At 36.3% G+C, this 26,453-nt stretch overlaps 3 protein-coding genes across 3 annotated transcripts; 2 read left to right on the top strand and 1 right to left on the bottom strand.

Moving 5' to 3' along the window:
- LOC136968926 (uncharacterized) lies at window positions 1–4,897 on the top strand. The gene is made up of 2 exons (XM_067262994.1): window positions 1–131; window positions 3,363–4,897. Exons 1-2 carry the CDS (start codon window positions 70–72, stop codon window positions 3,826–3,828), a joined length of 528 nt encoding a protein of 175 aa, XP_067119095.1. The 5' UTR covers window positions 1–69; the 3' UTR covers window positions 3,829–4,897.
- Window positions 4,898–8,611: 3,714 nt separating this feature from the next.
- Rad51D (Rad51 recombinase D) lies at window positions 8,612–22,577 on the bottom strand. The gene is made up of 9 exons (XM_067263008.1): window positions 22,400–22,577; window positions 22,214–22,332; window positions 19,314–19,395; window positions 19,111–19,239; window positions 17,848–17,949; window positions 16,893–17,054; window positions 16,631–16,795; window positions 9,255–9,331; window positions 8,612–9,045 (listed from the first exon to the last, which is right to left on the bottom strand). Exons 1-9 carry the CDS (start codon window positions 22,541–22,543, stop codon window positions 9,042–9,044), a joined length of 984 nt encoding a protein of 327 aa, XP_067119109.1. The 5' UTR covers window positions 22,544–22,577; the 3' UTR covers window positions 8,612–9,041.
- A 2,257-nt stretch (window positions 22,578–24,834) lies between these two features.
- Window positions 24,835–26,233, top strand: LOC136968940 (uncharacterized). The gene is made up of 2 exons (XM_067263011.1): window positions 24,835–25,664; window positions 25,985–26,233. The coding sequence occupies exons 1-2, from the start codon at window positions 25,017–25,019 to the stop codon at window positions 26,087–26,089; spliced, it is 753 nt and encodes a 250-aa protein (XP_067119112.1). The 5' UTR covers window positions 24,835–25,016; the 3' UTR covers window positions 26,090–26,233.
- The last annotated feature ends 220 nt before the right edge of the window (window positions 26,234–26,453 follow it).

The raw sequence follows: 26,453 nt of genomic DNA, 5'->3' as shown, positions 1-26,453 counted from the left end.
CACGTGTGGCGCTGCGGAATTTGAGTGTCGGCTTGAGCGCGTATCCTTGACAACATCCAAAATGACTTGATGGCGTCTTTAGTGGCCGATTACGGTTCGGAAAGCGAAGAAGGAGAAGAAGAAGAGGAAAGGTTGATAATTTTTTGAAGTTTGATCATATAAGTACTTTAAAATAAGCTTAGAGTCTTAAATTGTTTCTATATGCGAGTTCGAAGCAAAGATCTTGCTAACACATTAGGCCTAACCAATCAGCTGATACAAGATTCGTTGGTTTGGCTTCGTATAATCTGTTACGTCCATTTGACGTCATTTCCCGAAATTTCTGGTTACAAAGTGGCGGAAATGACGTCAAATTGATGTAAAATCTAAACTGTCGTCACCGAGAGATCATAAATGACTTAATTATAATAAGTTGGACTTATTTCCAGGTATTTCTCGTCCGTTTAAATCGACGAAACTGAAAATTGTTCTTGGAACGATATTGTGACTGTGTGTATCCATAATAAATTTGGATGTGTCGACTCAGAATGATGCCAAAATCTTTAATGGATGTTGATTGAAAAACTTGAATTGGATCCAAAGTTTGAATGATTTTTGAAAATCTACATTAGTGCTTTGCCAGATAAAAATATTTCTGTCAAGTTTTATTTTCCTGATTAATCATAGGATATTTTTATTTTGTAAAAGAATATTTAGGTCGTGTATAATGTATGTAAGACAGAACATTACATAATAATTATAATATCCACTAATGCTTACAAATCTTTGTAATTGTAGACGTGTGACATTAACGTACTTTAACTCCCGGAGGCATGATGCGGATGTTCGACGGGGGATTGTTTTTGTAGTAACGGTGTACTCGACTTTGTCCGCGATATTCTTTAGTTATTTGTTGTCCGTTAAGACGGTTTATGGTATCCTTTCCCGTGTGACGTTTGGAGCGTCTGCTTTTTCTGACCTTTCCTTGCTATGCCTCTACCTTACAAATTTTATTTTAAAAAATATTGAATTTGGCATAACTTTGCTACACGTGCAATATTACCAAAATATAAATATTGTGTGGCCTGAAAATAATTTGGTGGTTTCGAGACTAATTTAATGGTAACGTATCTGTCTAGCATGCAAGAATTGTGGGTTTGTTCTAATCCAGACTAATCTTCCTTTTAGAAATTTCTAAATTGAAAAAAATTAATTAAATTTAAGATTTACGTGAAAATGATTTTAAACATAAACCTTTGATATTTAAAATTAAGTTCATTTTTGGATCAAAATACCAACTGGTGTTGCCAACTCTTATTAATTTATTAATGAATTCGAACTCACTAAGAGCAGTGATGGCACTAGGATTTTCATTCTGCGAGGGCAGAGTTGGGGTAGATGTTACCAGCACGTTTATCGTTAAATAATTCATTTTTCAATAAGATAATCTTACTAAACCTTTTACTGCCTATGTAATTACTTTCTGAACAATCAATTCGTATTTTAAAAAATCTTAAATAATAGTCGGTATGGGTACGTTTGAAAAATTATGTCTGGGTGGGCATATGGTAAACAAGGATTTTGGAATGGGTTGGCACCGTCGTCGTGTGACTCTAGTGCCATCCACAAACAAAACTGGTATAAAATGCTTCCCCGTAAAATTCCCACCGTCTTCTGTCCGTCTTTCTTTAATTTCCGAGACGGAGTTAGATAGACGAAAGACGACACCGGACGTGGAAACCTCGGGCGAGAGGCTCCGATTAACTATATAAGAACTTCTGACACAGACCAGAAGTCACGTTATTTCCGTTCGAAAATTTCCCCCGAAAGGCATTAGATAGGCACAACTTTATTGTTAAATGAAAAGTATGATGTACGGAAGCAAGTCGCCACTAATTGCAGGTGGAGAGAATATATTTCAAATTAAATAAATTAAAAATCTGATTAAAAATTGCAGCCTGGCATTGTGACAATGTCGGGCTGCAATTTTTAATCAGATTTTGTCAGAATTTAATCAGATTTGCAACACAAGTGTATTATATAACAAGTAATTATTTATTGTGACAATGTCACAATAAATAATTACTTGTTATATAATACACTTGTGTTAAGAATAATGCTTAATATATAAATTTTAAATGTTTGGTCTAGAAGGAACAATATAACTCAGTGTAGTGATAAATAAGAACACATATCAGACAGTTATATTAATAAATGCAGAAAACCTACTGGTATTCCAATTAAGACTCAAGTGGTAAACCCAAGTTTGTCTTCTGATTAAAACAGACCTAGTTATAAGACAAAGTCCAGTTGGCAAAAAAATTTTTATTCACTATGCATTTTGGGAATAAAACCCCTCTTCAGACTACAAAAGTATGCTACAATGTACGAGAGCTGTTTCTTTTTCGACCTCCGAGGTCGATAAAACAAAGACAAATGTAAATAACAAGATAAATTTATTAACAAAAGTTAGTACAAACATGGTTACCTTTCGACATAATCACCGTGACGATCGAGGCATTTGTTTATCTGTGGACGAGCTTTGAAATCCCCCTCTTTGTACAATGTTGCAGCCAGTGACTCGAGATGGTTTTAACGTTGTTTGGAAGCTCGTCATTAGTCTCGAACCTCTACCCTCCACATTTTTGGTTCAGAGAAGAGGTGGAAGTATTCACACATTAAAAAGTTCCAAGCTGGGTGGAAGTCTTCGCCGCCTTTAAACACCCAGTGTATAACCGCGATTTAGTGCCAACCAACTTCCACCTCTTTCCCGAACTGAAAACGTGGCTAGGAGGGCAGAGGTCCGAGACTAACGACGAGCTTCCAAACGACGTCGTTAAGGCCATCTCGAGTCACTGACGGCAACATTGGACAAAGAGGAGATTTCAAAGCTCGTCCACAGATAGACAAATGTCTTAATCTTCACGGTGATTATGTTGAACAGTAACCATGTATGTACCAAACTTTTGGTAATAAATTCATTTTGTTATTTACGCTCGTCTTTGTTTTATGGACCGCCAGAGGCTGAAATTTTGGAGCCCTTGTAATTAAAGTTTTACTGGATGTTCCGTCTTCAGATCAACAAACATGGAAACTAAGTTTCAAAAATGTTTATATATTGTTGGTAAATTTCTGAGAACTTGATGTTATTTACATAATTTTTGAATGTTATAAATAAAAGGAATTAATGTATTATGGCACATTCAGTATAGTTAGAAGCTAACATTTTTAAGCTAGAACATTTTTGATCAATTTCTCATGTGAACATATTTAATATATCTTAATGTCTTTGCAGATAAGAATTTTATACAAATTAAGCTGAATGTTGGCTTAACCAAGTATTTAAAACAGTCTAACCATTTGATGTGTGGTGTTATTTTTAGGTTGCCATGTGTCTCAAAAACAGAAGAGGTTCCCGAAAAACTGCCAAGTCCAAAATTTTTGAAGGACGGCCGAGAGACGCAAGAGTCCGGTACGCGTTCTGTATTTTCTAATCCATACAGAGAAGCCGAAGAAGCCCAGAAATCGCTTTTGGAAAAACACGTCAAGATGACGTCGGTCGAAAAACAGAGCACATTAAATGGGAAACAGATATGCTGGAACTTCCGAAAAGGAAAATGCAGATTCGGACACAACTGCAAATTTGCGCACGACAGCGACGCTCCCGTAGACAACCGGACAAATTTGGTGCCATCGTCGGCGACCAACGGAGAGATCCACGACGGTGGCGTAAAACCAAAACACAAAACAAAGAAGAGCGGCAAGCGTCCGGGCCTGTCGGACGGACTCGTTCCCTCGAAAAAAGTAATGAAAATGTACCGACAGAATGCAAATCTATCCAAAGTATAAATCTGTTGTGTGTTGGAAAATCGATTTTCCAAAGATACTCTTTGCAGAGTAACTCCATTTTTTCTAGTGATACGTCAAGAGGAAATTGCTGCTAATGCAAGTTAAATATCAATTTTTGAATTTTTATCAAATTAACAGAACATAAATGCATTTCAGCTCTATCTTAGCACAAAAGTAGAATACTCGTTATTACACTTCTCATTCTATCGGCTTCTCTATCACAGATATCATTCGAGGATGTAGATTAGGATATCGATAATTTCCAAAAGATAATTTTTTGACTAAAAATTAATAGTTTAAAATTAAACCGAACGGCAAGTAGTTTAACATCAGTCATTATTTACTGCATCGAGCAGTCCAAAAGGATTAAAAACGAACTTTTTATGCATTTGACCACCACGACTTAAAATTTTTTAACAAAACATTTCTTAGTTGTAATAGCATTGTTTATAAATAGCATATGGCTTACTTTTTACAGTGACGAAATGCTTATTTTAGGAAATACATAAAAATTTCATAATGCATAACTTAGCTTATAAATCTCAAAAAATGCATTTTTTTTATCTGCAGATTGTTCTTGGCTACTCACAGATAGTCAATTATATAAATGCACATATCAACTTAAAATTACTACGTAGTTAAAACCGTTTAATACGCACTCTACCCGCTAGACGATGCTAATTATCAAATATCTCGCACTACGATCTTTCAATCTCGGTCACATATCGTCAATGTACGAAAATCTCATTCTTCCTAACGCATTTCAAGATTTCGTCTTTACGTAGCGGCAGAACGTACAGAGAAAAATAAATTACTTAAATATATCAAAACAAGAAAATATTTGGAAGAAAGCATTTCTGTTGAAAGTCTTTGTAACATTATTTTTTTATAAAATATCAAAATGTTTATCATCGTCATCAAAATATTTACATTTATGTAATTTAGCGTTTTTAAACTCAGGTATTTATTAGCATATCAATCATGTTTCCAGTTTAAAATTAATAATAAATTTTAAAAAATTTTTTGTAAACATATTGAAATGAAATTAAAAAGTTTTTATTAAATAGCATATGAATGGTTTTCAATTCTAACTTTTAGTGCTAATGATTCATTATGTAATTAGAAATTAAATGCACTTGCCTTTGTGCCATTGATCACACCAAAGGAATGATCAATATTACAGTTAATGCTCCTAGAAAATGCAATGCTAATTGAAACTACAGTCGAGTCTGCATAAGTGATCGTAGGTATAACTAGACACCGTCATTTAGTCGGTTTCTCGTGGTCTTGGCCAACTTACGTAGGCATTAATGTTAAAATACTCCGGTTTACTTCCGGTTCTCGACGCCGCTTAACTCTTCACCGCCGGATAAATCGACGTACATTTTCTGTTCCGTACTCATTTAGACATCCGACGAGTCGACTCCCCTCCCGAAAAAAAAGAGTTCGCACCGCACGGCAGAATCCGATTTTGCATTTTCTCACCATTCATTCGTGTGTTATTTGCAGTGTTTTGCATTTCTGTTAGAAACGACGCTTATGCCGAAGGAAAATTCAAACTTGTATCTGAATTTGAATGTATAAAACTTTGCAAGCCAAATTTGCAAAACAAGAAAACCTTCCAACAACAACATTGGTGGGAATTTTGAAGAAAAAAGAGGAAATTAAGAAACTTTTCCTCGGTCTTCGTTGTGGCTGTCTCGAAAACGCCAGAGAAGGTTGCCGTACAAAAATGCCGAAGATCCTCTGGTACGTTGGCTAAAGCAAATTCGTTCGTCGAATCTTCCCGTTTCGGGGCCGATACCGAAACAAAAAGCGATGGAAATCGCCAAGGTACTTGGAGTAGAAACCAACTTTAGTGCCAGTGATAGATGATCGGAGATATACATTGCATGTACCGTATAAAGCACTACTGTATTTTCCTAATTGTAGTTTTGTGGTTTTTTTTTCAACTTTGTTTTAGTTGTTGTATCGGATAACTGGACACATTTCCACTTCCTCTTGGGGTGTCGACTTACGTGGACTCGACTGTATTACAAAAGATGTTTAATATAAACATCTTTTGTAATACAGAACAAAATGATTTAATATAATACAAACACACCAAAGAGAATTTCTTAAAATTACTAAATGACTTTTGAATTCTGTAAAAGTTCGGGTTATAACAATTTTATTCTAAACTTAATAATAAACAACAGTACGAGAATGACGTCGCATTGTCTTAATAGAATGTAAGGTTTTACAATTTGTAAAACTCTTAAATTAACTGTGATAAAATATCTTGCAGGAAGAAAAAGTCAAATGCCCTTTGTTTCTACAAACAACAATTTACTGGAGCAGAATAATAATAATAGAAGTAAATATGAATGTACTGTACATCAGAACTCCACTTTGATGTTAATTAGTAGCCAAACCGGTTAAAAATCAGATAATTAAAACTTTGAATGCAAGTGTTTACATTCTAATTAATTATTAAATTGTATCAAAGCAAACTATATTAATTTTTCTAGTATTTAAATTTTAATCATTTACTCAAATTAATATGAATTATTTATAATATAAAATGCAAAGCAGATAAGACAGTTTTAAGACCAGTTGCATTAAATCAGCAATCGCATTAAATAGTACAAAGGTAGTTCAAGGTCGACTTGAACTTTAAATTTTGACAGCATTATAAAGAATGCAAAAAGCACGGCAGTATTTGGTCTTTCGGTAATATACTACGTATCGATACACTTTTTGCAGCAATCGGAGTAGCTCTTCGATGCCGGCAGCTTAGAAGTTTTTGTCCCAAACACGCACCCCGCTTCTGGAGCTCTGTCAGATAAGAATTTCGTTACACCCGGGTGCTCACGGACCAAACAAACGAAGTCACTAGGGGCTAAATTCGGATCGTGGAGCAGACGACCGAGCACTTTCCACTAGCCAAGTTTAACATTGCAACAGTCAGATGTTCTATAGGAGGTTGTGCATTATTGTGCAAAATAGGGATGCCTTTGATGTTTTCGGGTCACTTTTAGCGAATGGAGAAACAGTGCCCGAAAAGTAGAGAATTGTAGTACTGTGCATTCAAAGTAGCACTGCGTGACAGGAAATCAATTGGGATAATACTTTCTGCATCCCAAAAAAAACTGTATCCTGAAGTTTTTTCAGTGGAGGCAAACCAGATTGCAAGCTCAACCATTTTGTCTCTAGGGTGAAATGATAAACAGTCATCACGTGCCAATACGGCATCCAAAAACATCTGACTCCTTTGAAACCTTTCCAGATGGGCCTTGATGATCCCTCCTGACATCTCTCTTCTGTTCAAAGGTAAGCATTTTAGGAAACCATCATGCACATGCTTTCAAAAATAATAAGTGTTTGTGAATAATGCTCTCAACACTTATTTCAATGGCTCCGATTAGAACACACACATTCACGTGCCAAACATCCAAAACGAGCACCTCTACGGCAAATGTTCCTCTCGGTCACCGACGATTCCGCCGACAAACGTGACCGTCTCTCTGCTTTCGGAAAATTTGCTGCCCCAATTGAAGATATTAGAGTGATAGGGTCAATTCGCCAAACTGCTGATAATCTGCTATGAACGTCAGCCAGTTTGACTTTTACATTCACAAGTATTTTAATGACGTGACATCATTCCACGGCAGTACCGACAACTGTAGACACCATTCTGTTTCTATATGCCGGTTAACTACATTTTCATTCGACAACTATTACTCACTTTTGTCACAGTCTCGTCTTAGTAAGGCCGCGACTCCACTAGCATAAAAGCCCTCGCCGTAAAAATTTTTAATCACGTGACCCATTTGCATTTGCACGGGGATCGTGGTGGTCTGGCTAGCAAAGCTTTTTATGGCAACAGTACTATTACGGTTGTATACGTGATATATCGATATAAAGACAATGATTATATTCTACGAGTTTTTTCTGTACTATAATTACAAATGTAGTAAAAATAATATCTTTACTTTCTTATATTGACTTTTATTATTATATTATTAAGATAATATACAGCATTTATAAGCTTAGCTTTTTTATTTTATACTCCTCTAAATTGAAGGATTTTCCTTTGGCCGTTCATATCGCGTGTTTTAGGCATCCGTTATTATAATCGGGATACCTCTCGTCGTAGATACGTGAATACTTTCGGATGTTTTCGATAAATCTTTCCAGATCTATTCTAGAGTAGCCACGAGAGAATATACACAAAAGCTCGTTTTCCGCCGTTTTTGCACCGTGTCACAACGACCTAGACTTCGCCGACTTTCGATCGGTGGACGGTGCCGTATTCGCGTCAACGGTCGAACACCGCTCGACTGCTTTTACTCTGGTTTTACTACCCGCTCGGGAGTAAAATATCACGGTCACGTGATTAAAGGATTTTACGGCGAGGGGTTTTATGCTAGTGGAGTCTTGGCCTTAGTCTATCCCTTGCATGATGGTAGGCAAATGAGAAACAAGTTTTTCATTTTGTCAACCCCTAATTGTCACACAAACGAATTGTCGATTTAAAACTGTATTAAAGATCTTCTCTATCTCTTCTCTTCAAATGGGAAATCTAATAATTCCATAAATTATTTGATCATTAGGTCCTCACAAATGGAAAAGTAACGTTTAAAAAACTAATCAAATTACATTAAAAATGTTCTGTTGCACTAAAATTCTTAAGCTCCATTATGTTAGCATAGTTTGTAATGTAAATTTTGCATTATTTAGTTTTACTTATTACTAGATAAGAATCATACCTCAATTTCAAAATTTACTAAAAATAAAACTATTTTGTATACTTTGTGGAGAACCTTTATATAAAATCAGTTAATTTTACAAATTCAAAAAACATTTTTAGGTTGTTTTCAGATAACTAACCTACTTTCAAAACTGAACAGAAATGGCATTATCAAAAATATAATTTGTAGTCCTCCCAAAGTTTCGATCCATTGGCAAAATATCTCCTTAGATAAATGCAGCAGTGCGTACAGAGTGTCCCATTTAAAACTGGCCCAAACGAGACGACGTAAATTTTATAGAGGATATTTAAAAAGAAAAAGTACACGAGGCCAATCGCGGAACCGTACGTAAACCAAAGGAAAACATTGGTAGAAGCAATGAGGTTATAGATGTCGGCAGGCTATTTTATGTAAGATTGGTCCAAACATTATTATTTGTACACAAAAGTACACAGCTGCATAAGAACACCACTTTCATTATCATCTGTAACATAAAAAGAAAGTAAAAATAATTGTATCATCATCTGCAAGCTTCCAGACATTTGAATATTGTTAGACACTTATTAGATTTTAGTTTTTTCTATTTATCAGTATCATTTCTGGCAAGCGAGTCTGATTTTATGTGGGATGCTGTTTAGTATTATTGAATTATTACCTTTTGGAAAGAATCACAATGTAAATAATTGCAGTTACCCAATAGGAATTCGCTCGTCATCTGTGGTTTCGATTCCATAAAGAGAGATCCTGATTTTGGTGGAAACTGGTACAAACTAGAAAAGAAAAGAAATCGGAGAAATTTATTAAAATTTGTTTTAGAAACGAGTCGGATTTATTTTACAAGCTTTTCTCGAGCGTCGGACGTGCTCGTTATCAAATTACTGACCAGCAAACTTTGAAAAAAATAAGAAATGTTTCTTGTCGACATAAAACAAGCTACAATCAAAAACTGTCGAGATTGGCTGTATGAGGATCGATTCGTAGATAAGATTTCCTTCTGCAGTATTCTGAAAGATACGGGGACGAAAACATACGCTAATCGCCGTGTGACGGTCACGAGTTAGTCACCGTCCGATCTCGGTTTGCTGCTTTGCACCATTGCTTAACGATCAAATGTGCCTACCTTGTTCTATGAAAAAATGCAGCAAGCAATAATTAAATTTTTAGCACCGTTTCTCCATTTTCCATGCGACTGTTTTAAGCCTATTGGGAAGTATTGTTAAACTTCATACTCGAGATACGTATTAATATATTTACAACCGTATTCTGCAGTCTTTTCCTCGTAACACGATAACACGTGATCGTGCCACGGCAAATAAATGGCACAGACGTCCGAGAAATCTGTTAGGGCAATTCTTTGCACTTGCGGTCCGGATAGGACACCGTCACACTTTGATCGTTCTCAAAATTAAAGGTGAAGGCCAATGCTTTTTGTCAGATGCCAAAGTTCAAGCTGCCAGTTTACATGGAATGAAAAAGTAGCTAATCAAATCAACACAAGAGAAAGATAAATAATTTTTGACTACTATTAAAATTTGACTGATCATTCAATCTCTTCTCAAATTAATTTTGTAAAAATAGAGACCTTATTTATCAATCAACTCTTGCATGTAAAGAAGTATGTTCTTAATTTCAGAATTACTGATAAATTTCTTCCTTGCTGCACTTAAATAAGACAAGTTTGTTAGTGTACTGCTTGAACACAGCACGTTTCGATAAACTGTTTTGCTAGATATTAAAATAAATAAAACAATAGGATCGGTTATTAGAATCAATGAAAAATTAAAATGTTTAAAATACTTAAACACGACGAGTGCAAATACTCGATTTTCTCCGACTTCGAAGCGGTCGACACGAGACGAGCGGAAATCCTCGGACGACAATACTTTTATTAAACAGTTATCACCGTATGCATTACGCTACAAATAGCCTCCTCGGTGGTTACTCTGTTTAACAATATTCGGGCTTTTATAGTTAATAAATACATCCCAACATGCATCGGTGCTTACTCCCGTATTCAAATTAATTGTATTTGCGTAGCTACTGATACAATAATGTTCTACAAACCGTCTTATGAATACATTATCTATTTTATGAAGAATCTTTACATTATTACGGTCAATAGTACACATATTATTACGTCGGCCCGAAGTCGGTGGAAATCTGTACGATCCCGATTGACGAAACAATTTTTCAATTAAAAGGTATAGTCTTTTATGCGAGATATGTCGACGATATACTAATACCGTATGATTCCGACTTTACTACGGCAGGAAATGCCGAAAGTTATGCGAACACACCGAACGATAATATTAAGTTTTCTTGTGAGAAGTAGACACCTAATGAGATAGCATATTTGGATGTGATAATAACAAGACAGGAAGAAAAACTGTTATTTCGTAAGTACAAGAAAACATGTAATATTAATAAAGTAATAAATTACAGATCGTATTATCCGGAAAAAATAAAACGTAATGTATTTGTTATGGAATTACAAAACACACATAGTAGAACTACCTTGCAAAAATACATAGATATGGAACTTGTAAATGTTTATAAAAAATATTTGTTAAATAATTACCCGAGACAGCATATACGAAAATGGCATCGTGTTTATATGAATACTAGATACAATGTTAAAGATAAAAAAAATAGATAAAGTGTTCGTCGATATACCATATATTAAAAATCTGTATGAGAAATATAAATGTTTATTATATAATTATCCAATAGAATTAATAGGTAAACAATGTAATCGATTTGATAAATTCATTTATTTAATTAATAAAGGAAGCACTATAACAGAGAATCCATTGGAGAGTGCCGGTGTGGTCCACAAACTACAATGCACACGTCCAGACCGAAAAATTTATGTCGGCGAAACGGGTAGAAAACTCGGCGTACGATCGAAGGAGCACGAGGCGGCGGTACGTCTTAAAAGAACAGAATCTCCACGGTACCGGCATTGTAATAATAATATGTGCACTATTGACCGTAATAATGTAAAGATTCTTCATAAAATAGATAATGTATTCATAAGACGGTTTGTAGAACATTATTGTATCAGTAGCTATGCAAATACAATTAATTTGAATACGGGAGTAAGCACCGATGCATGTTGGGATGTATTTATTAACTATAAAAGCCCGAATATTGTTAAACAGAGTAACCACCGAGGAGGCTATTTGTAGCGTAATGCATACGGTGATAACTGTTTAATAAAAGTATTGTCGTCCGAGGATTTCCGCTCGTCTCGTGTCGACCGCTTCGAAGTCGGAGAAAATCGAGTATTTGCACTCGTCGTGTTTAGGTATTTTAAACATTTTAATTTTTTATTGTTTTGCAAGAGTTTATTGAAACTTCGATCTATTCCATTTGCTCTTAATTATTCTAACTGTTGGGGAAATAATCCCGAAAACAACCCAAAAGATATAAATTTTGCAAATGACTAAACTATTGACAACAAATTTATTTTTTATTTCTAGTTGGGTCAAACCTCGATTCGGCATTCTCGTGAAGAGCTAACAAATACGGTCAAACCTCAAATTTTGAACTTAATTTATTCCTAAAAGTTGTTCAAAAACTGATTTGCTCTCAAATTGGAACAAATTTTCCCATAAGAAACAATATGGAATGGGTTAATCCAATCCAAAACAAAGTCTTTTTTTTTTTTTTACCTTTTTAGCCATATTTCATACATAAAAATGCCTACAAATGTAATATCTTATATATAAAATTCTCGTGTCACAATGTTAGTTACCGTACTCCTCCGAAACGGCTTTACCGATTTTTACCAAATTTTATATGCATATTCAGTAGGTCTGAGAATCGGCTACTATCTATTTTTCATACCCCTACACCATTTCCCCCCTTTCAAAAATATATTTATATATGAATTAAGGCTTTTTATGTCCAACAGATGGCGCTAACTTCCGACGACGTAAGTTTGCTTTTCTGTGAGAATGGACTGAAGCAGATCATTTTCTATCTATCTATATAAATAAAATATAACGTTCGTTTGTTCCCACCGATTCCTTTGAAATTTTGACACAACGTTGCATTCGAATACGCACGTGTTTTTATATAATATACATGTCGAAATTCCCCCCAGTGGGGGGAGATGGACGGGATTAAGGCTTACTGTGAAGAACTCGGCTTTTATTATACTATTTTAGATGCGGTTTTTTGCGTTTTTAATTGCGTTTTAATAGGTAACGTCAACAGAATATACACTAAAAAGGAATTTTTCGATATTCCCCAGCGGGAAAAGTGACGGGATTAAGGCTTACTGTGAAGAACTCGGCTTTTATTATACTATTTTACGTGCGGTTTTTTGCGTTTTTAATTGCTTTTTAATAGGTTACGTCAACAGAATATACACTAAAAAGGAATTTTTCGATATTCCCCAGCGGGAAAAAGTGACGGGATTAAGGCTTACTGTGAAGAACTCGGCTTTTATTATACTATTTTACATGCGGTTTTTTGCGTTTTTTAATTGCGTTTTAATAGGTTACGTCAACAGAATATACACTAAAAAGGGATTTTTCGATATTCCCCAGCGGGAAAAGTGACGGGATTAAAGCTTACTGTGAAGAACTCGGCTTTTATTATACTATTTTAGATGCGTTTTAATTAATAGGGTACGTCAAGAGAATGTACACTAAGAAGGGATTTTTTGAAATTCCCCCCACGGGGGAAGTGTTATACATTTATAATAGATACATTTTGAGCCACAACAACGCGTGGCCGGGTCAGCTAGTAATATTATATATATATATATATATATATAAAGTAAATGTTCTGTCACTTCCAATCGAAACCAAAACCATTATTTTACAAAAAAGTGCTGTAAATAGAGATTCAACTCTGCCTGGATGAAATATAACTAAATCAATCAAGACAAGTACTTTATACACACTTTCCAAAATATTATGTTTAAATTGCTCTGATTTTAATTTTGATCTTATTTCTAATTTTAGTTTCAGTTTTGGTGGAAAACCCACAATTTCAATTACAGATATCCTTTGATTAACACGGGATTTGATTAACGTGCAAAATTAATTGTAGCAATCCCTTTTGTATAGGCAGCAGAAATTTTAATTAATGCAGCTTTAACGGTCATCTTTACTTAACATACACATCATATTTGATTAATGCAATTTTGACACGGTAGCGTCGAGGTATTAATTAACTGCATTAATCGAGGGATATCTGTATTATTTTATTATTTTTAGTTTTAATTAACTGGCTACCTAGTATTATTGAATATTAATATTATTATATATAATAATATATTAGTAAATTTTTGTTATTTAATTTGAGTTAACACCTTTAAACACAGATTTGCAGATATCATTTATATTAGTTGAATGCCAATTAATACAGTTTTTATTTACATCAAAAAAGTATAATTCTAAATATAGACCTTTCTTAGAACGATTTAACGAGTAAATAAAACACACTTTCTATTCCGGCTTCGAGAGACCTACGACAAAGACCTACTAACAATCGAGAAATAAACATTTATTTTATGGTTTTTTTTTTTTTTTCTTGCATATGCATTTTGCCTTGTTCTAGCCTCATCAGTGGATACAAATATCAATTCTTATTTATTAATTTGATTTAAAATCAATTTCAATGCGTATCAAAAAATGGAAGTACGTTTAGTATAGTTAGTATCTTACCCACGTGCACGCCAAAATCTAATTTGAATAATGCCGTCGACGGTTCGTATCGTGACGTCTGACGACGCCAGACGATCTCGGCACCGCTAACTTACGAATCGGTAGTCTTGTCGTCGAGAGATCGGCCCGTCGACTTTCTTTAACACGGGAAGTATATGGATTTGACTGCCCGTGTGTCTAATCTACGGTTGGCTCTTTCCGAGCGCCTCGTTCGGCAACCGAGTTATCGTGCAGCAACCGGGGCAAATATGGCATTCGAAATCTTGTTTGTAAACCAAACTGATCAAAAATTAAGGCATTTGAAACCCAAGGTTTGACTGTATATGAAAATGAATCTTTCCCATAAATATTAGATAGAAAACTTTTCAGTATCCATTAACTACTAAACTTTCGACTGTATAGGATATTGTGACTGCAGTTCTATATAGACTCTTACTACTGTTTAAAAGAAATCAAGTGTAGAACTAGATATTAGGAGGTATACAAATCGTTGCACTATACTGAGGTTTGACTGCATTTGGGAAACTAAATTTAAGTCGAATCTTTTTTTACAAAATGTTTGTGTTAACTAATACGTATTCTCGGTCTTACAATTGAGTGAACATTGGACAGCACCGAATGTTGAATTCTACTACTTAATTCTAAAATTTTCTCCGTTGGTTCAGTTATACGTTGGCACCAAAGAATGATAAAAGTACATCAGGATACACTCTGCATTTGCACATGAAAAGAATTACATATATTTAGAAACCACAAGGAGAATGTTACCCAATAGGGTTTTAAAAGCATAAGAATAGTGCAGAGGAGTAACCACACAAGATTAAGTAAGCAGACCTATAAAAGAAATTTAAAATAAATTGGGAAAGAACTCCGAGGTCGTGGGAGTTGAGCGGAGCAAAAACAAAGATCTTCGACATACCAGACAGGTCTCGCAAGTGCAGTCGTGAATAGAAAATATTGCCCTAAAGCATTCGTGTTGTGAAATGAAAGATTTAAAGAATGAAAATTAGTTATCCAGATTTGCTGTCCATGTAAATTTGGCATATTTATTAATTGAATAAGGGTTTTGATTAGTTTATCAATTTTAAAATTATTTAATTAAATAACACAAGTTTCTTATTGTTTTTAGATAAAACTAAATAAAATACTTTAAAGGAAGAAAATAAACTTCTATAATAAAATAAAAAAATGCAAATGTTGCTAACATGAAGTAACAGATCATAAGAATAATGCAACAAATCATCTACTTGCCAAATAAAATCTAAAACAGGAACATAGACGGAGGGGGGAAAATATAACAGGAAGACAGTTTTGAGCTATTTTAGTTGGATACAGCCAATTGATCCTTCAAAGTCACACAATGAAAAGCTTGGTTTATTCCGGTTTTGTAATTCTAGCAGATGTAAATTTTCTGTGGTTTTACATTTGTATATAAGGAAAGAAGCCAGAAATTGTTTTCGAAGCATACATAAATGTCGAACCATCAATTATGGAAAAGTCTGGATACTTTTGGGACAATCTATAATCCATAAAAGTCTGATATTAAATCATTAACTTCTCTAGGAACACAATTTCAAAAAGTTATAAAAGTTATGAAAATCTGCTAATGCTAATTAAGTATAATTACAATTTCCAAAACTGCTAGAAGATAATGCCAAAATTTTATATCTCTACGTTTCAATGCGTAACAAAACAATTCAATTTACATTATAAGTGTATATGCATTATGACTGCCGGTGCGGAAATTTGACATTGCATAATAAAATGTTGCCCGAAACGAGAGCCGAGGAAATTGAATTTAAACAACGAGTTACAAACTCCTTATTCTGTTAATCACTTCTTTCTAAATCTAAATAATTCCGTTCTCCCGCAATTACCTTAATGACAATGCTGTAGACGCATTGTGTGTTTATCGTTCATGCATAATGCTAAGTAGTTTCCTGTCTATTGTTTTCTGTTGCAAAACATCATTCTAATTTAATAATAGTGTTTGTGTATTTTTTTTGTGGATAATTTTTGGTAATTTTATCATTACGCTTGTCTGTATGACTTATTATCTTGGGTAAGATATAAAATATGAAAATTGTATCACTTTGAACCCTAAATAACTACAGAATTATTGATAAACGAGGAAATGGTATTGAGGTAACTAGTTATTAAAATAGTTTATTGAATGTTTATAGTGTTCCAGTCTTTAAATTGTGCAAATATTTTCTCAATTTAATTTAAAAATGCTTAACTTTCAGAAAAATTTGAGGAAAGAAGCTCTTTAACAAGTGAACTTATCACAGCATGTCTCTGAGAGAATGATTGAACCACATCGTACGGCATCCGTCATTCAAAGTATCGTTCGATCATCTTTACGGACTGCCATATTTTCTAAATTACCTGTCGGCAGCTCTTCGTCACGGTGACCTTTCTGACGTTCGAGTGCAAGTCCCCGTCCCGAGAATCTCTCTCCATCTGCAGGGCGACCGAGGGAACAAATTTCCAGTACTGTCCGAGCGCCGGTTTAAATATTCCGTCATCTCCCCGAACGGTGTTGTTGCAAATCTAAATTTTAAAACTTCTGTTATAGTTATTGTGTTTAAGATAAATAATGCAATCAGTTTCCATAATAAACTTTATAAATGTGCATATATCTTCTTACCACAACTGCTAGCGCATGATCAGAACAGAGAGTCTTCAGCAGATATGCTAAATGCACCATTAATCCACGGCCATCAGAGTTCTGTACGCCCAGGCGGGGAGAGATAACCACGGCAACCGAATCCAAAATGACAAGTTTTAAGCTCCTGTACGGTGTCAAAATCTGCAAAGTAGGAAACACAAGTACAATTATTATTAAATAGGTATATTTTCGTATATGTGATTAAATGCATATTTCCAATTAATTGATCCTCACAATTTTGCTACGAAGTCAAACACGAGGCATAATGTCAGTAAACCGAAGGTAGATTTCCGGCAAATTTCATTGTGTTATATTTGCGAAGGTCGTGACCATTCGAGTATCAAGAGTAGAGAATGTCAGCATATCAAACATTTTAAGGGTTCATCAGTACTATATTAAAATTTAATGCACGTTTTAAAAAATACCTCCGATTAAAATTTACCTAGTACGACGTTACTTCCAAGTTGTATTTTAAATGGCACACTATACGAGGAAAACCGAACATCAGACAATACCGATATTGATGCATACGACATACTAATTATATATTTAGAAACAAGCCAGAATGCCAACCACGAGATCGTCGGATCTACAAAAAGAGGCATTCTAATTAATACATTTGCAATTAAAATATTATTTGCTCAAGAGTGATCAATACAATATTTTCTATGTTGTATGCATGTGTTTTTGTATGTAGACATCAGTAATAAGTATGACAAATTTGAATATATACATTTTTAAATTTGTAATAAAATGCTTTGAACAAGTGGTTAAACAATGTTTCACTAACATTTTTGACTGTATGTCCATCTCTGCAGAGACAGCATTCTAGAAAAGGGAAAACTGTCTCTGCAATGACATAGAAGTGTTAATCTGACATTTTCAGACTAGAAAAAATATACTAAAAAAATAAATATAATTGATCAATACTTACTTGGGAACATAACCGAATTTTTAAATCTTCTAATAATTTCATGAGTTCGAAGACATCGTACACATTCACTGTGTGAATTCTTTGAAGTATATTGTCAGCATCCTAAAAAAATTTAGTAAAATTAGAAGTTATTAAATAAAATAAAAATCAAAGTACTGTTCTGAGAAAAAAATATTTTGGAAAACAAGTTCTAGTTCTAAATTTGGGTGAAACCAAAATATTGGGATTCGTTGGGCATTTATCTCGCATTGTTGCACATTATCTGCACTCGGCAAACGTGACAGTTCCAGATTAGTCCGACATCTTTTGGCCAAATGCCCTCTGCCAAAATAATACTTTGAAACTGAAGATGGCTGCACCCATATAAGAGAAGTATTATTTATGAATATAAAGAGGTGAATTATGGTATTAATCCACTCATACACAATTATTAGAAACTAAAATCAGATAATTGCAAAATATAAATTTAATTTACTTCTTCAAATGTCTTTAAATTTGTGGGAACGAGCAAAAGCTACCATAATGCCACTGACCACTCTTGTCTACCCTTAATTCATCATAAGGCAGATTCGTTACCATTTCCTAACAGTTACAGCCACCGCACTTAACCGTCGAGTCTACCAAACGTACCCATTAATGGCATATAGTCGGCATCATTTGTCTTAAGACTGGCAGGCCAGTCTTGTTAACGGAAGTGCTTCCACAAAGATTGGAAGTATGACAGATAGAACATCTGTTATACTTCCAATGACAGATGTTCTATCTGTCATATTAAAAAAATATCGATCTGAAATGCTTCTGTACAGATTTATTTTTGATTACTTATGGCCAAAGTCTGAAGAAAATACAACTTGAGTTCCAGATTGGTCTGGGAATTTTGTAGGGGTGGTCCAATCTCAATGTGTAAGTCCATCCCTCACCATTGTGCCATTCTTCCGGGAGCACGGCCAAACCTACAAAGTGCAAGGCGGCGGAAATTTTTTTAAATTGTGATACTATTGAAGTATAGCTATCATCAAAGCCAGAAACTTTTCATTTGTTTGATAAGAAGAATGCACTTGCAAAGTATTGTCAGATATTTCAAAAATATTCTGTATTTTTTGTAAGAATTGTGTGAAAAGGTTTTATTTATATTTGTTTAAAAATGTTTATAAGCCACTTTTTACCAAAATGTATTATGGTGCCATTAAAAATACTCAATTTAATTTGTATTTAAATAACTACCTTTTAATACAATTATTATAATCTGTATTAAAAATTTACCATTTGAGATACGTTTCGACTTTTTAACATGTCGACAATCCTCCGACACGAGAAACTTCCTCCGGCGTCTACGTACAGGGCGGAATGTCGAGTCTCCAAACAGACCGAAGTTACCATACTGTGACACAACTGAAAATTCATTTTTAGTCCGAAGTTTAATTTTTCACGAGTCGTCACTTTTTAAAATTAAGAAACGACTTTACCTGAGTTTTTCCGGCCGCGGGAGGACCGACGATTTCGGTTATTTCTCCGGCGTAGATTCCGCCGTCGAGAATCTCGTCTAACCTGAACGATTAACGTCACACAATTTTAAACCAAACCAAGCAAAAGCAGGAGTTTAAAATTTCTGTTTTCAAACAAAAAACTACTAATAAATATAGCTCTAAACTAGTATTAATATATGTTCTTAACTTAACATCACGGCTATCAAAGACAAGGAATGGTATACTCCAAAGGATTAGACACAAAATACAGGTTTATTAGGTGGCAAGAGTATGCTCGATTATATCATAACTCATCCCAAGAAGGTTAAAGTACTACATATATAACTGTATTAATACAATAAAAGATTATATACTTTCTATGGGTAACTCGCTCCTATTTAGTTACATTTTTTAAAGAACAGCACAATTCAAAGTGGAGAAAACCCCGATAATTGCATAATGCATCTAACAGACATTTAATGCTATAAATGAAACTTTTGTTTTGGTTGTGTTGGACTAGTAAAGGTTAATCTTTTAAAACTAAATTAAAGAAATGTGAAAATCATATGCTTAGAAATGAAGAAGTGGTAGAAATGCAAAAATGTTGAAATCTCCCAGAGAACATCAATTGTCACAATCACAAAAATCCCTGAAAATTCTTGGGTGTTACCAGACTTCATTATGACAAATAGTATAGATGTAAAATTTAAATTGTAAGGTAAATTTTAATGCTTAAATTATTGACTCACAGAAAGATTATCAAAAATTTGAAATACAAAAGTAAGTAATTAGAGAGAAGTGTATTAATGCAAGAGATGTCAAAGTTATCCCAACCTCCTGGAAACAGCTATACAAGAATGCAATAAATGGGAATATAAAACAAAAGCTTTTATTTATTTGCATTATTACATATTATTAATTCCAAGATTTTTGTACACTTAAAATATTTTATACACAATTATTCTATTTTTATTTTTACAAATCTTTAAATTCTCGAGAAAAATACGTATTTAAATATATTGCGTTCAAATTTTCGAAAATTATTTTTGCGTATCCCGAGGACGATCTACGGACAAAAGTATCGGAGATTCAAATATTTTTGCCGGTTCGAAAGGTTACGTGCAAGTTTTAAGATAGGTAAGCAATTAAGAACTTTTTGTTATATATTTATAAAATTTAAAATCAAAGGTACTCCGTTCTCAGACTAAATACCTCTTACGGCGTTTTCTTCGAGGAAAGACCGTTACGAAGGTAAAACGAATAGGATAACCCGCGAAATAGTAAAAAATTTTTCCGATCGGGAGTCTTAACTAAATACGATTTAATCGACACGGATTTTAGAAACAATCGTCGACAATACCAAGTCCAAAATACTATTGTAACGATAGCGGATAATCGTAGATAATCGGCGGATTCGGACCGAGAGAGATTTATTTAAAAATTTCATTTTTCCGTAAATAACAAACGGCAGATACTTTAGGCTCGTCTACAATTACGTCTCCGTAAGGTCGACACATCTAAAGCACGACGAGATCGATCTCAAATCGATAAAAAACAAAACTAAAAAGTTCCAGTTTCCGCAATAATTCATCAATAATTCGTATTAAGAGCATTAAAACTGCTTCGTCTACGTCGACGTAAAGGGGTTTTAGCACATTTTCCCGTAAGTCTCGCATCGTAGACTAATTTCATAATCTATTTGTTATTACGACCGATAAACCACTCGTAAGAATTCCAAACTTTGCCGCAACGTCTTTCTTAACGTCAAATTGGCCATCGAGTTACTCGGGTAATCAAAATCACACAATTAGAACCGGTAAGGAAACACGTAAATCGCTTATTACGCCCAAAAAATTACCCCAAAGTTCCACGTTAACCTCCACTTTATTCAATTTATTTATAAACATACATTCGCAAATACCGACGGCAGCCATCTACGGCTTTATGCCGACGACGTAATTATTACCGCACGGGATCCAAACGCACAAACGGGCGGAACGCGGTCAAATTCGACTCTGCAACAAATCAAAACTTGCACAAAGGGTAACGATCTACCAGTAAAAATAAAAAGTGCAATTATATAGAAAATTCCAATTAAAAGAAATCAAGATACAATGCTATATCTAAATTAAATTCGGTTAAAAAAATAAACAATTTCAAATATCTCAAACTCGCAACCGACAATAAATTAAGTCGGACGCAAAAAATAAACAATACGGATTCGTCGGTCTTTACTTCGGAATACAAACGACCAGAAAATAAGGTAACGGGCCCGTTCGAAAAATATCGCCGCAGAATAAAAACGAGCCGAAAGGTCGTCACGACGGCACAGAATTTTTTTTTACCAAAATTCAAAACGACAGAAATAACAACGCGGTCGTCAAATCGAAGACATCCACGACATCAAAACGTCGACACGGAACTTCACAAGTTTACCGGGAAGGTCGTTTACCAAACGGAAGCATTCGGGCGGCAGACGGAAGCATAATTATATCTCTTTTTCCCGAAAAAGTTTTGTCACGCAGGTCTCGCGGCACACTATATCGTCGGTTAACGTCACCTTAGGTGCCAATACGGCGGCTCGTCTCCAATTCCGGCAGGGAAACGGCGGGACGCACGTTCTAACCTAACCCAACCCATTCTAATAATTCGGTTGCTAATAATCGCGGTAATTTATTAGAATAGGTTAGGTTAGGTTAGAACGCGCGTCCCGCCGTCTCTCTCCGGAATCGGAGACGAGCCGCCATCTCGGCACCTAGGGCGACGTTAACCAAAAAGGACCTAGTAAAATAAACGACATCAAGTTAGTTATGTAATTTTCAATGTAAATTTCCGAGTATTTATGCAAAAGTTTTACGATAAGAAAGAATAAACGTAATTTGAATAAATACAATAATTACCTGGAGCATCCAGTAGTAAAAATGGCGAGAGAGGAGAGTAGTTCTTCGTATAAATGAAGAGCATTTTGAGGAAAAGCAGCGTACCGAGCTTGTAGAACGTGATTAATGCCTACCACATCCTTAGAAGTAGTAAGAACGTTATACAAAAACTCATTACTTCAAATGCCATATTTCGATAAAAATTACCTTATAAGAGAGCCGACATTTCATACACAGAGTTTCGGAGTCGGTGGACAAGAAATCCAGTACACTGATAATTCCCGCACGGCGACATCGACGAAGAACGTCTTCCGTTAACAAAGGGCAGATCGCCGTCCCGAGAAGAGGCATTTCGACCTCAACACTCGATTTAAACCTTTAAGTAAGCGGTCACTAAAAGAGAACACGCGTACCCGAACGTAAACAAAACCACGCTGTAAAATTACCGCCATTCGAAACTGGCCACTAGAGGCGCCTCGAGAAAAGAAACAAAAGGATAATATTGAAAAGACGAAAGATCGAGTACCGCAAATATCCGAGAAAATTTCTTTTCGCGTTTGTAACTTAAATTACATTCGTATTAAGAAAACGAATACTCGAATTGGTACGAATGGATAATTTCGTCGTTTCTAAATCGCGTTAAATCGCGCATTTTATTTTCTCGTTTTTCCAAACATTCAAATTTACGTATTATTTTTCGAGTCCCCACTACGCTCTTCTTTACTATTACCGACGTATACTCCTAATGGACACTGCGTAGCGTTTTTTCTTTTTTAAACTCGTTCCGCCACGAAGCAGTCCCCGCGGTCACTCTTTCGGCCGGCCCATTACCAATTCGGCTAGACCCACCACGGGGCGGCCGGGTGGTAAGGGACGAGGCCCGACACGTCCGACCAATTCCCGGGGATCTCTCCATCCGTTCGGATTCGATTCCGACTCCCGCAGAACGGAAGGCCGCCACTTTGACCGCTCGGCCATCCGGCCGTCTACGGCGTAGCGTAACCGAGATCGGGTTTCGTGACGCGCTTCCTTTTTTCCGTACACGTCGTGCCCACGACGCGTACGAAAAAGGGGATACAGATCGATAGACAACGGGCCGACGTATCGGGGAGTTATCGCCCACGAAAGATTCCGCCGGTAGTTTGCCCGGATTTGATCCCAAAACCCCCAGAGCGGCGGACCGTCGGCCGGAGATTTTCTGCAGCGGGACGTTCCGCTGCAGAAAATCTTTCCTAATAATGAAATTTTTTGTTACGTTAAACAATGATTCTACGACCGAATTAAGACACGTTCAAACAATGCAATTTTTAATTTCTCGCCAAATTTCCTTTAAAGATCAATCTACGAATTAAATAATGGTATCTATGTAATTTTAACATCCTCTACTTAAGTATTAATTTGGGAATTTATGCTCGTTCGCTGTACGTTTCGACCGGACACAGCTTAGCCCTCGGGGCTTTTGCGCCGAAACACCTTCACCGGTGGCGGTTTACACTTATATTTTCGCAAGTTCTCGTTGTAAGAAGAGTCGTAAGAGTTTTAGCTTAAATTATAGACAAAGTATTAGAAAAATTCAGAATATTAAGCGTTTGCCGTATATTTTAAACAAGTAGCTTAACGTGGCTTTTACGAAGCAAATTACCGAAGTGGATTGATTACGGTACCGTAGCAATGGCGCAAACATCGATTCTCTTTACGAAGAATCGTTTCCGATCCTTTATAGTATAGAATTTGTAGTTTTCGTAGCCTTATAAACTCTATAAAATCTAAAAAACTCGAAAAAGAAATAAACTCCTTAAAGGGTTTTATTAAAGAAATCTTCGGCTTTCGAGCCGCAGGCTGGCGTTACGCGGTTTGCAAAATATTTAATAATTCTTCTACAGAATTACGCGGGAATATATTTTCCACACTCGGACGTAAAAGCTGGCATTGTACGTCTTATTACTCTTTCCCACTTTTACCTTAAAAATTACACGGTAGCGGCGAGGATACTACAAAGGTGTCACTTAGCTTCGGCTCCGAGTGGTCGTTACGTTATAATGGAGGTGCGGATGGTGTGATAACAGTGTTTAACACAATTTTACCGCGAATAGTGCGCGAGATAGCCGTTTCACGAGCTTTCTAAAGTCAATTTAACTAAAAGAACAAACGCTTTGCGCGGTCGACTACCGAGTGTTTACTGTATATTACCTAAACAATTTATTGGAGGCGCGAAGCCTCTTCCTGTAGGAGATCCGAGGCCTCCTAACGACGACGGTGTTATTCCTATAGCCGTAGGAGTAAGGCCGTTGCCGTTAATTAACAATACGGACACAAATTGGCGCAGTCGGCCATCGTCGATTGATCCTCCGACTTTCCGATCCTCGATACTAAAATATTTGTTTTTTAGAGGTTAGAAGAATCGACGGAATTGGACGGTCTTCGGGAAAGCGGAAGAGATCGAGCTGCCAAAGAGGGCCGAGCCGAAAGGTCGAAGTACGACAAAGAAGTAGAATCTCTCGAGAATCTTTTCAATCGATTAGACGGCAAACGGAATCTAAATAACGACCAGCTTAAAAAATTGTGCAATAAAGTGCAACAGTTGGAAGCGAAATCGTCAGAAAGCGTGCAATTAACTAGAAGTTGCGTAACCGGCAACCGGCGCCCGGCAGTTAAATCGCAGAACCGAAGCTACGACGTTTACGACAGACGACGGAACGAAAATTCTAACGTTGGCGAAGAAAGGACGGATATTTCGCACGCGGTTCGAGATCATTTTTGGGAAGAGGAGGGCGGAAAATTGCACGGCGATTATCAAAAGATAATTGGGCAATTGTTGGAAGAAATGGGGCATCGCGATAGCGACCGGCAACGCGAGTTGCGCGGGCTACGACAGAAATTCGAGAGAGAGAAGCGCGAAATTTCGAGACGTTACGAGAAACTGGTGGATCGATTAGTCGCCACCAGTCGCGCGGAAGTGGCAAAATATAAACAGCTTCTTATAAACAAGGAAAGGGAGATAGCGGATTTGACGGGAAAAAATCCAAATTTCCAATACGGCCGACCGAAATTTAAATTTATAGATAAAATGCTTAAGCGAGGGAGATTAGAAGGCGAAGAGAAGGGGAGGGTGGAAGAAGCCAGTGTCGGAGATAAGCGCGAAGGAAGGACGGAAAACGTGTCGCGCGAAGACAAACTACGGGAAGATAACGCGAGAAAGCGTTGGCTTCGAAGGAGGATCCGAGTGGCGGAGTCGACTATAGAAAGGTATCGAGAGGAGATCAAAGAGAAAAGGGAACTTAATCAAAAGTTAAGAAGGTTGCGAGGCGGATTGGGGGAGGTGCAGTGGGAAAAGGAGCTGCTGAGCCGGTCGTGCCGCAACTACAAAGAACCTGCTGCTACCGGCGACAAATGGCAGAAATCCGATCGCCGGGAGAAGGAGCAAATAGCCTTTGGGGACGCGCGCTCTCTCCAACGGAACCGGACAAATCGGGTGAGTAAAAATGGTAATTTATACCAGGAGCACTTGGCTAAAAACACGCATAAAGCCTTTTTTTTATCGAGCTTTAAGAGCCGCTCGCGCAACTAAAGGCGGGTAGATTTACGTGCAACCAGATAATTCGAGTGCGCCTATTGTTATTCTACCCCCGGAATACTCGGAAATCTCAAAATACGGCGGATGGGCACCGGGTCCTCTCTACTTTCGAATTGTAATGGCTTTGGAATCGGAGGGCCTGTAGGAAGTTTCCAAATGCCGCGACGTCTTTTCTTGCCAACCCCGGTGCGCCTAATAATCTCCTTTATTTTCTGTAGAAACGCGAAACGGAACAATACAACCAATTAGAAGACACCCGGGAAGCGGAAGAGGGTGCAAAACTTAAGGAGTTGGCGAGTGGAGATAATTGCTTTCCACCTTAGTCTACCAGAAGATGCCCGTTGTATTAATCGAGCCTTGTTTATAGGATAAGAAGGCGACTACCCAATCGTATCCTAGAAGACAGACTTCGAAAACATTTCTAAGCCAGGATTGGTCGAGCAATTTACTTCGTGTACCGGAGAGGAGCGAAGAGTCGGGTAGGTGTTAAATGGGTTAATCGCGACCAATGGATGTAATTGTAACAAATTTTACGCCGTAGGAAGAGATTAGAAGCGTTCGGAGGAACCGACCTGGATTTTTCGCCAGGGAAGTCGTCGGTGGTTGAAGGTGAACAAACGAGACGATTTTCTGCTGCTGGACGGGAAAGTGGTTGATGCCGACGGGCAGCGGGAGAAACGAAAAGAT

The sequence above is a fragment of the Centruroides vittatus genome, unplaced genomic scaffold (genome assembly GCF_030686945.1).
Source record: "Centruroides vittatus isolate TY-2023 unplaced genomic scaffold, ASM3068694v2 contig_166, whole genome shotgun sequence".
Classification (NCBI taxonomy): Eukaryota; Metazoa; Arthropoda; class Arachnida; order Scorpiones; family Buthidae; genus Centruroides; species Centruroides vittatus.
Note: the sequence above shows the minus strand (reverse complement) of the source record. Positions and strands in the feature narration are given on the sequence as shown.

Bases quoted from the DNA above. Each gene is read 5' to 3' on its own strand.
- Rad51D (XM_067263008.1), bottom strand. From the start codon at position 22,543: ATGCCTCTTCTCGGGACGGCGATCTGCCCTTTGTTAACGGAAGACGTT. The intron at 22,333-22,399 runs GTAATTTTTATC...ACTACTTCTAAG, and splicing joins AATGTCGGCTCTCTTATAAG to GATGTGGTAGGCATTAATCA. The intron at 19,240-19,313 runs GTAAAGTCGTTT...ATGAATTTTCAG, and splicing joins CCGCGGCCGGAAAAACTCAG to TTGTGTCACAGTATGGTAAC.
- LOC136968940 (XM_067263011.1), top strand. From the start codon at position 25,017: ATGGGGCATCGCGATAGCGACCGGCAACGCGAGTTGCGCGGGCTACGA. The intron at 25,665-25,984 runs GTGAGTAAAAAT...TATTTTCTGTAG, and splicing joins AACGGAACCGGACAAATCGG to AAACGCGAAACGGAACAATA.
- LOC136968926 (XM_067262994.1), top strand. From the start codon at position 70: ATGGCGTCTTTAGTGGCCGATTACGGTTCGGAAAGCGAAGAAGGAGAA. The intron at 132-3,362 runs GTTGATAATTTT...TGTTATTTTTAG, and splicing joins GGAGAAGAAGAAGAGGAAAG to GTTGCCATGTGTCTCAAAAA.